Source organism: Papio anubis, chromosome X, assembly GCF_008728515.1.
Source record: "Papio anubis isolate 15944 chromosome X, Panubis1.0, whole genome shotgun sequence".
Lineage (NCBI taxonomy): Eukaryota > Metazoa > Chordata > Mammalia > Primates > Cercopithecidae > Papio > Papio anubis.
Genome location: NC_044996.1, coordinates 128,778,649 through 128,790,875, shown reverse-complemented (window position 1 = coordinate 128,790,875; position 12,227 = coordinate 128,778,649). Strand labels below are relative to the sequence as shown.

Below are 12,227 nucleotides of genomic sequence, written 5' to 3'. Positions count from 1 at the left end.
ACGCAGGGCGTCAGGAGATCGAGACCATCCTGTCAACACTGCAGTCCCCGCCTCTACTAAAAAAATAGAAAAAACTAGCCGGGCGAGGTGGTGGGCGCCTGTAGTCCCAGCTACTCGGGAGGCTGAGGCAGGAGAATGGCGTGAACCCGGGAGGCGGAGCAAAAAAAACACTCGGAGGCAATTCTACATAAATGGAATATTTTTTCTATATCAATTTTTAAAAAATGTTTATCAGTTTTAGTGGCTTCGTGGCATTCTATTGTACCATAATTTAACTACAGTGCATTTGCCACTTGATCCCTGGAGAATTGCATTACCGATAGATTTATTCTGCATCTTGTTGGGACTTGCCTTTAAGAATATGAGACATGGTGGCTAAGGTCATCAGTTTTATAGAGTCCAGTTATCGGTTCATTATCAGTTGTCACCTACGTCTCAAACTATGCTTTGGTTTTGAAATCGCAAAGCTAGACTGCGATGTTCTGCCCAGGAAACAAAATAATGATACTTTTTTCAAACTTACAGAAATATTTAAAAGCAATGGATGGAATTTCCCCAATATTGAAATTTACTCTCATCTATGTTATTAAATTTTTGCCGCCTGCTACCAACGTTTTGTATTCAGATCTAATAAAAAGTGATATGACTTGCACAGATTTTCATAATGAATTGTTATTATTATTATTTTTGAGACGGAGTCTCGCTCTGTTGCCTAGGCTGGAGTGTAGTGGCGCGATCTCGGCTCACCGCAACCTCCGCCTCCCGGGTTCAAGCGATTCTCCTGTCTGTCTCCCGAGTAGCTGGGACTACAGGGCGCACCACTATGCCCGGCTAATTTTTGTATTTTTAGTAGAGATAGGGTTTCATCATGTTGGCCAGGCTGGTCTGGAACTCCTGACCTCGTGATCCACCCGCCTCAGCCCCCCAAAGTGCTGGGATTACAGGCGTGAGCCACCGCGCCCGGCCTCATAATGAATTATTTAAGACAATCTATCAGGCTTTCATGACGGTCTGTGCCTTTCAGAGGCTCGGCCATTGGAGATCTGGTTCCATCAGATGGAAATAGGGAATATTCCTGAGGAAAACTCCCCTCTCTCCCCCAACATCATATCAAGAAAAAAAAATTCGGTTCAGCAAACCGAGTTTGTTGAACAATTTAGGTAATGAAACGAGTAAATGGGGTGGGAGAAAGCAGGATACATTCAACGTGAATGAAGTGCCAAGTGTGCAGAAGCCGGGGCGGTTCAACCAAGGTGAATAGAATGCGGCACCTATCCTGCAGGAGCTCGGGACAAGTAAACCGTGGTGACAACTCTGGTGGAGGGCAGGACTCTGAGCAGGTGCCCGAGCACGAAACTTCAAATTCTAAGAGCCAATACGCCTTCCGTCTTGAAAGTCGCGAAGTATTTTCCCTTATCCCCAAATCATTCGCGCCCGATTCCTAAGAACGGCAACAAAAACAAAAACACAAGAATGTGTCGCCGATCGTGCTCCTTCTCAAACACGGGGATATTTCTAAACTTTCCCCGAAGGATCATAACGAATACCTTCCTGTAGCCAGACATCGCCCCCAGAAACCGCAAGTCCCACTAGGCTGCACACGAAGCTCACTGGGTGCAGCACTCTTCCCTTCTCAGAACGCCGCTTTATGTTGTTCCAATCCCGATCCGAGCCTGCTAGCTGTGGCCGCACGCCCTGCTGGGACTTGTAGTCCACTCCCGAGTCCTAGTCCCGATCGCGCAGACTCACACGGCCTCTATCTGCCCTTCGGTCTTGCAGAAGCCCAGCCCAGTATTCAATGCTCCCCACCCCCATCTCGCTCCGTCCCCTCGGGGGCCAACCTCCTCCGGTCACGTGGGAAGTCTCGCATGCGGCGATTGGTCGTGGGGGCTCGGGGGCGGGGCGACAGGCCCTGCGAGATTCCGTGCCCCTTGTCGGGCCGCTTGTTTGGCTGCTGCCGTCACCTCATGGCGACGCGGGTAGAGGAGGCAGCGCGGGGAAGAGGCGGCGGCGCCGAAGAGGCGACTGAGGCCGGACGGGGCGGACGGCGACGCAGCCCGCGGCAGAAGGTCAGTCAGGGGGACGCCCTCGTTGTTGCTGGGCCGGGGGGATGTTTGGGCTCCCTTTTTCGGGGTCCACCTCTTCTCTCTCCCTGGTTACCTTTAGCCACGGGACGAACATCCGGTCCTCTTCCCTCCCGGGGGTGACGACAGTGGGAGCAGGTGGGGGGGGGGTGGGACCGCGATGGATGGGGTGGGAAGGGACGACGGTTGGGGTTTGGCGGCTCGCGGCTGGGAAGCCGGGAGGGAGGGCAGGGGGCGCACGCGGTTCTAAGGGGGTAGGGGTGCGAGGCGGGGGTGCGCCAGGTGTGACAGCCACGTGCGGCCAGCACCGCGGGGATCCGGGCGCCAGGCGTTCGGTCTCCCAGTCCCCGCCGTCACCGTGCTCCCGGCGCTGAGTGCCGCCGTCTGGGGGCGCGCAGGGGTCGTGGACTTGCCCTCCTGGCGTCGGGCAGGTGCGCAGGGCGCGCTGCGGGGTGCCCCCGGGCTGCTCAGGCTAGGCTGTTGCGCAGTAAGATAACCGCGCCGGAGCCGGGGTGTGCTTGGCCCCCCTTCCCCCGCCCCTCTGCGCTCCCCGCCACTGCGCGGGCGGGCAGGCGAGCGGGTGAGCGTCGCAGGGCCGGTGCGAGCGGGACGCTCGGCCCCCGGGACCTAGATCCCGGGGCTCCGCGGGCTTGGCTGCACGTGGGGCCAGGGATGGATGGGGAGGCGATGCGATGCTGTAGGACCTTTTTTGGTTCCTGCAGAGTTGGGATGTCGCGTGATAGCTGGTCCTCCCAGTCCTATTTACCACCCTCCCCTTTTTTTTCCTCTTTTCTTTCTTTCATTTATTATTAGTTTTTTTTTTAAATTTGCTGAGCGGAAACTTGAACGCCTTCCGGACCCTGGCCTTGGGTCTTTCTTAATCTGGGGAACAGGCCGGACTGTTCCCCTTGCCTTACTTGACTCACGTCAAGGAGTTTTCAGTCCCTCCCTAGATACAGGAAAATTGAGACCTCTTTCAGAATGGGATAATTCCACTTGTTCTGGAGCTCAGTGGGTGGAGTTTGAAAAAGATTGCACAACGAATGGGGTACGGGGCTTTCGGGGCCCTGGAATGGATAACTGCGGGGACTGAGGCTGGGAAGATGGGAACCCCATCTCTTTTTTTCCTTGCAGGTGAACATATTGAAACGTTCAGCTTGTTGGATGTCTTGCTTCATCACCGAGGGCTATTTAATATTACTTAATTATGTATTTGAACACTCTTAACTCCTGTATGAAATTACGAAATAATATTTTTCTAATGCAATTCATAAACTTCAAATGGGAGAACAAAGGTCTAGTTTACATCTGAGCAGTGTGTTAAGAATTAGCTTTTTGGGGCCTGTTTCTAAGGTCAGGTATTTTCATGTTTTTGCATGACAGTGTTACTACTTCTCAATTACCTCTCTTTCTTTCTCTCCCTCTCTTTGTATTCTAAGAGAAAGATCCAGTGCTTGCAGGACTGAAAAAGAAGCTGTGGACCAATGTCCTGTAAGGGATTCAACACGTCACTTTGGACACTTTACTTATTCCCTGAGGGTGGGGTGCCAATCTCAGTATTTGATTTCATAGGTTCCCCAGGGGAGGAGGACTCCGAGGTTGAATTAGGAACTGAGGTTTAATCAACTAGCATTTTAAATAACCAAGATAGGAGGTAATGATCCTTTGGGGTGCAGAGCTCTGCTTAACAGCTGGATAGGAATAGTCATGTGTATGTCTACTTATTTTTGTTTACGTACCTCATATTCCATTCTTCTTTGCTTATGCTCTTCTGGGCATCTTTTTCCTTTTGATTTCTAACTGACAGTGACGGCATTCAAATACATGGTAAAATATTAATCTTTGAATTTTCATTTAGCAAATTGGGTGAATATCTTGTGTTTGCAAAAATCATTTTTAAGCCAGCTATGGTGGCATGCACCTGTAGTACCACCTAGTCGGGAGGCTGAAGCAGGAGGTTAGCCTGGGCCACAAAGTAAGACCCTGTCTCTTAAAAAAAAAAAAAAAAAAAAAAAAATGTTTTTTTTTTTTAAGTCAGAGTCTCGCTCTATTACCTAGGCTGGAGTGCAGTGGTGCGATCTTGGCTCACTGCATCTTCTACCTCCTGGGTTCCAGTGATTCTCGTGCCTCAGCCTCCTGAGTAGCTGGGATTACAGGTGTGTGCCACCACACCCAGCTAATTTTTGTATTTTTAGTAGAAACAGGGTTTCACCATGTTGGCCAGGCTGGTCTTGAACTCCTGGCCTCAAGTAAACCACCCACCTCGGACTTCCAGAGCGGCGGGATTACAGGCATGAGCCACTGCAACTGGCCAAAAATTTTTTAAAAAATCATTTTTACGGGGCCGGGCGCGGTGGCTCAAGCCTGTAATCCCAGCACTTTGGGAGGCCGAGACGGGCGGATCACGAGGTCAGGAGATCAAGACCATCCTGGCGAACACGGTGAAACCCCGTCTCTACTAAAAATACAAGAAAATTAGCCGGGCGAGGTGGTGGGCGCCTGTAGTCCCAGCTAGTCGGGAGGCTGAGGCAGGAGAATGGCGTGAACCCGGGGGGGCGGAGCTTGCAGTGAGCCGAGATCGCCCCACTACACTCCAGCCTGGGGCACAGAGCAAGACTCTGTCTCAAAAAAAAAAAAATCATTTTTACATTACTTCTTTATGTCCCTTAGTTTTTAAAATTTCCTTTGGGTCACTGACTTGAAAAAATATGCTTTAATTCCAACTTAACCTCTACCCTTTTTTTTCAGGAAGCAGAAATGATGTTTAATGAATTGAGTTTTTTGAAAATATTGAAAGAATGAAAAGAAAAGTGACTGTTTTGTCGTTATCTAGTTACATCATGGGACCTGAAGTGAGGAACAATTGGAGATGGGCTTTTTTGGTTCCTGGTTGCTTTAACCATTTGCCTAGTCGTGACCTGCTCAGTTAATTGTGGCATTGTTTCATAACTACATTCATTTGAATGGTCTCTTGAGGTAACCTTTTGCTTCTAAAGGTAATGTTACAGTACCTTATCAGTCTCTTTGAGTTGTCTAAAACTGTGCTGAGGAATAGCTGCTAGTGACAGGTACAATTTGTTTTTTTTTTTTTTTTTTTTTTTTTTGAGACGGAGTCTCGCTTGCCGCCCCAGGTTGGAGTGCAGTGGCCGGATCTCAGCTCACTGCAAGCCCGGCCTCCGGGTTCACGCCATTCTCCTGCCTCCCAGGTAGCTTTGTGACTACAGGCTACCATCTCAGCCCGGCTAGTTTTTTTGTATTTTTAGTAGAGACGGGGTTTCACCGTGTTCGCCAGGATGGTCTTGATCTCCTGACCTCAAGTGATCCACCCGTCTCCGGCCTCCCAAAGTGCTGGGATTATGGCTTTGGCCACCGCTACCGGCCTAAATTGTTAACTATCATTGTACCAAAATTTTTTCTTCAGTCCTACTAACCAAGTTTCAGGTATTCAGTAGCCATTGTATACGGCTACTGTATTAGAGCAGATCTAGAATATTGCCATCATTGCATAAAAATTTTATAGAACAGCATTGGGCTAAAAAAGATGAGTACACAATATCTAGTTTGTCAGGCATTTTAAGAACACCAGGCTCATTCCTTTACTCCTAAATCCCTAAGTAGAATTTGCTCTTTTTATAAGGTTGATTTAAAAAAAAAAAAAAATTAATAGACTTTTTTTGGGAATGGTTTTTAGTTTTACATCAAAATTGAGTAGAAAGTACAGACAGTTGGCTTAGGTCAAGCCAACCCAGCACTTTGGGAGGCCGAGCGGGAGGGATCACGGTCAGATCGAGATCATCCTGGCTGGTCAGGAACTCGTTTCACTAAAAAAGGAAAAACTAGTCGGGCGGGAAGGGAGCCAGGTCTCATACTTGGGAGGCTGAGGCGGAGACGAGCGGAACTGGGAGGCAGCGAGCAGTGAGCCGAGATCAGGCCACTGTTTCACTCCAGCCTGGGGAGACACAGTTCCTCGGCTCAAAAAAAAAAAAAAAAAAAAAAAAAAAAAGAAAAAAAGTACAGAGTTTCCATATATACCCTTTCTCACATGCCCCTTTCCTATTATTATTTTTGAGGATGGAGTTTGCCTTGTTGTTCAGGCTGAGTGCAATGGTGATCTCGCTCACCACAATCTCCAACCCCAGGTTCAAGCAATTCTCCTGCCTTGGCCTCCTGAGTAGCTGGGATTACAGGCATGTGCCAGCACGCCCGGCTAATTTTTTTGTATTTTTAGTAGAGACGGGGTTTCTCCATGTTGGTCAGGCTAGTCTCAAACTCCCGACCTCAGGTGATCTGCCTGCTTTGGCCTCCGAAAGTGCTGAGGTTACAGGCGTGAGCCACTGCGCCCGGCCCTTATCCCCTATTATTTACATCTTGCATTAGTATGATACTTGTGTTAAAATTCATGAGCCAATATTGATATATTATTATTGACTAAGTCCATAGTTTACGTTAGGGTTCACTCTGGTGCTATATATTCTATGCATTTTGACAAATGTGTAGTGACATGGATCCACGATTACAGTATCACACAGAAGAGTTTCACAGTCCTATAAATCCCTTGTGCTCTACCTATTCATCCCTCTCTCCCTTTCTCTAGACTACTGGCAGCCACTGATCTTATTTTATGTTTTTGAAATTTTATTGAGATGGGAGTCCTGCTGTGTTGGCCAGGCTGGTCTTGAACTCCTAGGCTCAGGCAATCCTTCTGCCTTGGCCTCCTGAAGTGCTGGGATTATAAGTATGAGCCACCACACCTGGCCTGATCTTTTTACTGTCTCCATAGTTTTGCCTTTTCCACATGTCTAAGTTTGATATATTTTTTTTGTTTACTAGATTTTTGCTTGGGAATGTTAAAAATTATTTAACTACTATTAAACTAATTTTTAGGTCCATAAACCATGTGGAAGAATAATACAAGGTACCCAGGCCCAAATTAACAAAACCTTGCATTTACATAATGCCCTGTAGTTTTTATGGCACATTTGCACATACATTAACTCTTTCAACACCAGTCAGATGCTGTGGAAAAGGCTGGGCAGCTGTCACTGCCCTCATTTGCTGATGACAAGCTGCTCAACAAGGTTAACTCACTTGCCTAAGGGGTGAAGCTGAGTCTGGAACCCAATACTCTTTCATCTATACTACAGTAATAAGTAGTGTAGTACTGGGTAAATCTATGGATTTTGGAGTCAGGACTCCTGGCTTTCTGCCGCCCATAGCTCTGCAACCTTGGGCAAGTTTCTCAATCTTTCTAAGCTTCAGTTGCATCATCTGTAAAGAGGGGATAATGCTCATCCCTACCATAGAGGATTACTGTGAAGAAGGAGTTAATGGGACACATTTGGCACAGTGTGGGACATGTAGAATTTTACATGGTTTGGAGGGGAGGACATATGGAAGAGATTCATTTCTCTTGCATTTAGGGTGCTAATTTTGTAAATCCATCTTCCAACCTTTGTATTCTCTCCTCTTCCCAGAATCTCTCCGTGATAGACATAATGAGGAGAAATCAGGTCAGGGTTGGGCAAGAGTATGGGGGCAGGAAGAAGCCATTTCATTAATCTTGTTTTTCTCCTCATTTGCCAACTTGATGAACTTCCACTCTTCTGGTACAGAGATTAAGTAATGAGAAGTAAAGTGATCTTCTGCTTACACCATTGTTTTCTAATTGTATCACCAAGCTTTGGTAAATTTATTTTCTTTTACTGGGATCAAATAGGACAAGCAGTAATGAGAACAAACCAGATACAGCATATTCTGCTATTCATGCCACATTTTCATATCATATTATGCCATATTTATTGTTATTGGAAGGTGTTTTATTTATTTTTAATTTATTTTGTTTTTTTGAGATGGAGTCTTGTTCTGTCGCCCAGGCAGGAGTGCAATGGCGCAATCGCAGCTTACTGCAACCTCTACTTCCCGGGTTTAAGTGATTCTCCTCCATCAGCCTCCCGAGTAGCTGGGATTACAGGCATGCTCCACCAGGCCTGGCTAATTTTTGTATTTTTAGTAGAGACGGGGGTTTCACCATGTTGGCCTGGCTGGTCTTGAACTCCTGACCTCAAGTGATCCACCTGCCTCGGCCTCCCAAAGTGCTGGGATTACAGGAGTGAGCCACCGCGCCCGGCCTGGAAGGTGTTTTTTTTTTTTTTTTTTTTTTTTTTTTTTGAGACGGAGTCTTTGCTCTGTAGCCCGGGCTGGAGTGCAGTGGCCGGATCTCAGCTCACTGCAAGCTCCGCCTCCCGGGTTTGTGCCATTCTCCTGCCTCAGCCTCCCGAGTAGCTGGGACTACAAGCGCCCGCCACCTCGCCCGGCTAGTTTTTTGTATTTTTAGTAGAGACGGGGTTTCACCGTGTTAGCCAGGATGGTCTCGATCTCCTGACCTCGTGATCCGCCCGTCTCGGCCTCCCAAAGTGCTGGGATTACAGGCTTGAGCCACCGCGCCCGGCCTGGAAGGTGTTTTATATGTTACTTTGTGTGTTATTTATATTGGTCTTGCTTAGAGAAGTTTTATTTAGGGAGGTATATATCAAATCCAAATGACATAAAACTGCTTTTGTGGGATTCTTCACAAGATTCACTATAATGGGCTTCTGTTAAATAGATATGCTGTTACAATTTTACACTTCTCAGAGTTACGTTTCAAAGGAAAGAAATTTTGAGGCCTCAAATTTCATTTGTGTTTCATGCACTGTGTTAGTCACTTAAGGTGTGAATGCATTCTAATATCTCCTTAACTCTGCAAGGTAGGTGGTATCCCCAGGTATATAGGTAGGGCATCTGAGTCTCAGTCAGAAACAAACTTGCTTGAATAATAGAGCCCACAGTTGGTGAAGTTTGCTAGAGTGTATAGTGTGATTGATAATATGACAGATGTCTCCTAATGCATGGGAAGTTTCTGCTTACCTCCTTAAGTTTTAACTTAATACCTCAAGAAATCTGTTTGCCTGTTCCTCCTCTTCCTGCTGCCCTCCCCCTAATTCCTTTTGTTTGGTTCTAATATGATTATGAATAACTTTTAGTTAATATAACAGATGTGTCAGTATTTATAAAGTGTGGGCCAGGCATGGTGGCTCATGCTTGTAATCCCAGTGCTTTGGGAGACTGAGACAGGAGGACTGCTTGAGGCCAGGATTTTGAGACCAGCTTGGGCAACACAGGGAGACTCCCGTCTCTATGAAGAATAAAAAACTTAGCCAGGCACAATGGTATATGCCTGTAGTTCCAGCTACTTGGGAGGCTGAGGTGGAAGGATCACTTGAGTCCAGGAGGTCAAGGCTGCAGTGAGCCATGATTGGGCCACTGCACTCTAGCCTGGGCAAGGGAGTGAGATCCTGTCTCTAAAAAAAAAAAAAAAAAAAAAAAAAAAAAATAATAATAATAATAAAAAGTACAGGCCGGGTGTGGTGGCTCATGTCTCTAATCCCAGCACTTTGGGAGACCAAGGCAGGTGGATCACCTGAGGTCAGGAGTTCAAGACCAGCCTGGTCAACATGGTGAAACCCCATCTCTACTAAAAATATAAAAATTAGCTGGGCATGGTGGTGCATGCCTGTAATCCCAGCTACTCGGGAGGGTGAGGCAGGAGAATCACTTGAACTTGGGAGGCAGATAATGCAGTGAGCTGAGATTGCGCCACTACACTCCAGCCTGGGTGACATAAAGGGAGACTCCGTGTCAAAAAAAAAAAGTATACAATAATATACAAATTTAATATCATATTCATCAGCATTGAGATGGGGCATTTCTAGAAGAGGGTAGAAATAGGTAAGGTGACCTTTAAGATCCATTAAGACCCTGGGAGTATATTTTTATGATTGAATTTGCCTCCTAGTTGAAATTCTGTTGGCACTTATAAATACTTGCATTTTATTACTTGAAGGAAAAGATACATAAAATAACAGTTGTCCTCCTATGCTATCAAAATAATTGTATTAGCATTTATTGCTTAAGGTGTTGATTTGCATTCTGTGTTGCATTTCCAAAATGTCCCTAGAATGACCTCTGTTATCTCCTACTTCCCACCTTATAGTCTGTCCTGAGTAATATTTACTGGCTATTTTTTTTTTTTTTCGTGTTTCTTTCCCTACTCTCAAGGTAGAATGGTTTGGCAAGAAAGATGTGCCAGTAGCTTAGAAACTCATTTCTGGCTGGGCGCGGTGGCTCAAGCCTGTAATCCCAGCACTTTGGGAGGCCGAGGCGGGTGGATCACGAGGTCAGGAGATCGAGACCATCCTGGCTAACATGGTGAAACCCCGTCTCTACTAAAAAAAAAAAAAAAAAAAAAGAAACTCATTTCTTTATGGGTCTTTTGGATTGCAAAATGGGCCGTATTAAAAGTGAGAATGAATACATTTTGTAAAATCTCTTTTTTTTTTTTTTGAGACAGGATCTCCCTGTGTCACACAGGCTGGAGTGCAGTTAACGCTTATTGCAACCTTGAACTCCTGGTCTCAAGTGATCTTCCTGCCTCAGCCTTCCTACTAGCTAGGACTATAGGTGTGTGTACCACCATGCCCGGCTATTTTTTTTTTCTTTTTTTTTTTTGAGAGACAGGGTCTTCCTATGTTGCACAGGCTGGTTTTAAACTCTTAGGCCCAAGCATGATTCTCCTGCCTTGGCCTCCCAAACTGCGGGGATTACAGGTGTGAACCACTGCACCCAGCCTATAAAATGTCTTCATTCAAATATTATAACAGTTCTGCTATGTGTCAGCAATTTATATCTATTATATCTACTTATGGCTCTAAGAAGCTAAGTACTGTACATCTCAGTTTACAGATAAGGAAACTGAGAGGTTGGCCTCCCTATGGTCACACAGGAGATGCTAAGTGGTATATTCAGAGTTTCGGCTCTTTGGGCTCCAAAGCCATTGTCCATATTTCGTATCTCTCATGTTAACATTTCCTCAGATAGTAAAGGTCACAAAAGTGCTCCTAGTTGAAAGTGAGCAAAACATGCTGGTAGGTAAAATAGTAATAGTAATAGTTTTTGCTAAACGAAGACAAATTATGAGGGATGGAGTTGGGTGATTAGGGAGTATCAAAAATTGATTGTAATTTGGGGACCAGAGGAGTTTTGAGCCTCTTAATATCTTTTGCTTCATTCACTTAGGCCCTAGGTTAACCTTAAGATTTATGATTTAGGAGGTATGCCATGCTGCAACTTCCTGCAACAGTACCTCCAAGTGTAATTTAAATAAATGGAAAGGTAGAGAGTTTAGAGAGACTCTCTTTAACTTCTTCTAAATAAAGTCCATATAACCTGGTGTTAGCACAGAGTTGAAGTGGTCTGGGGAAGTAAGACAAATAAAAAGAAGGCTTGATGTTTCAGAGGTGTATCAGAATTGGTCCATATGGAGCTAGGGAAGGATGACTTCATAAAATTGGGACAGGAATGTTCACTTAGGTAACCCATAAAAGTAAAGGACCATTTTACATGTAAGAGTCTGTGGCTTAAAGATGCTAGTTGTGTGACCCAGCCCCTGTCCCGTAAAATAGATCAGGCCCAAGTATATTTCAGTGGCTTTGGGCATTAAAATCTTTGAATTTATTGCTCCTTTGCTACTGAGATAGGTACCTACCCTAATACAAGTATCTTTCAGGTTGCAGATATTCACTGAGTTACAGTTTTAGAACTAGAAGTGATTTTGCAAATCATGGAATCCAGTATCTTTTATTTTTATAAAAGAATAATTTGTAAAAGAAATAGCCACAGAAGTTAAATGCAAAATTTAATGCAGTCATTAACATTCACTTATTAAAAGGCACATGATGACACAGTCTAATATAGATGTTACCAGTAAATGTACAATATTAGCACTTATACTGCTAGGTTATGAGACTAAAGAAGCTGTGTCCAAAGTAGACCTTTCCCGGATCCTTTTGCTCATTCTTGGCTTCTTCACCAGTGGGGGAGATCAGGTTCCCTCATCCCTTAGTTTAGCACTAGTCTGCCTCTCTTTTCTCGTCATTTACCTATTAATGGTTCCATGTGTTCTTTGTGCTCTTACATGCTGTGACAGTTACTCTGGATCCTTTAGCCGCCTGCCCCCAGATAGTAGTTAGGACAACTCCTAGAACTTACCCTGCCTCCAATTTATGATCCCTCCTCAGAACTCCATCATTTCTCTGGCTTCATTTA

At 45.4% G+C, this 12,227-nt stretch overlaps 1 protein-coding gene across 4 annotated transcripts in view; it reads left to right on the top strand.

Annotated features, from left to right (window-relative positions):
• Nucleotides 1-1,904: 1,904 nt before the first annotated feature.
• Nucleotides 1,905-12,227, top strand: part of TXLNG (taxilin gamma) — a 58,964-nt gene continuing 48,641 nt past the window's right edge. For 2 of the 4 annotated variants that reach the window (XM_021933133.2, XM_021933135.2), the window contains exon 1: nucleotides 1,905-2,069. In XM_021933133.2, the coding sequence (XP_021788825.2) occupies nucleotides 1,968-2,069 (102 nt within the window). In that variant the 5' untranslated portion in view covers nucleotides 1,905-1,967. The remainder of the gene's footprint in view (nucleotides 2,070-12,227) is intronic. The other 2 variants (XM_003917455.4, XM_021933134.2) reach the window with 2 other exon arrangements.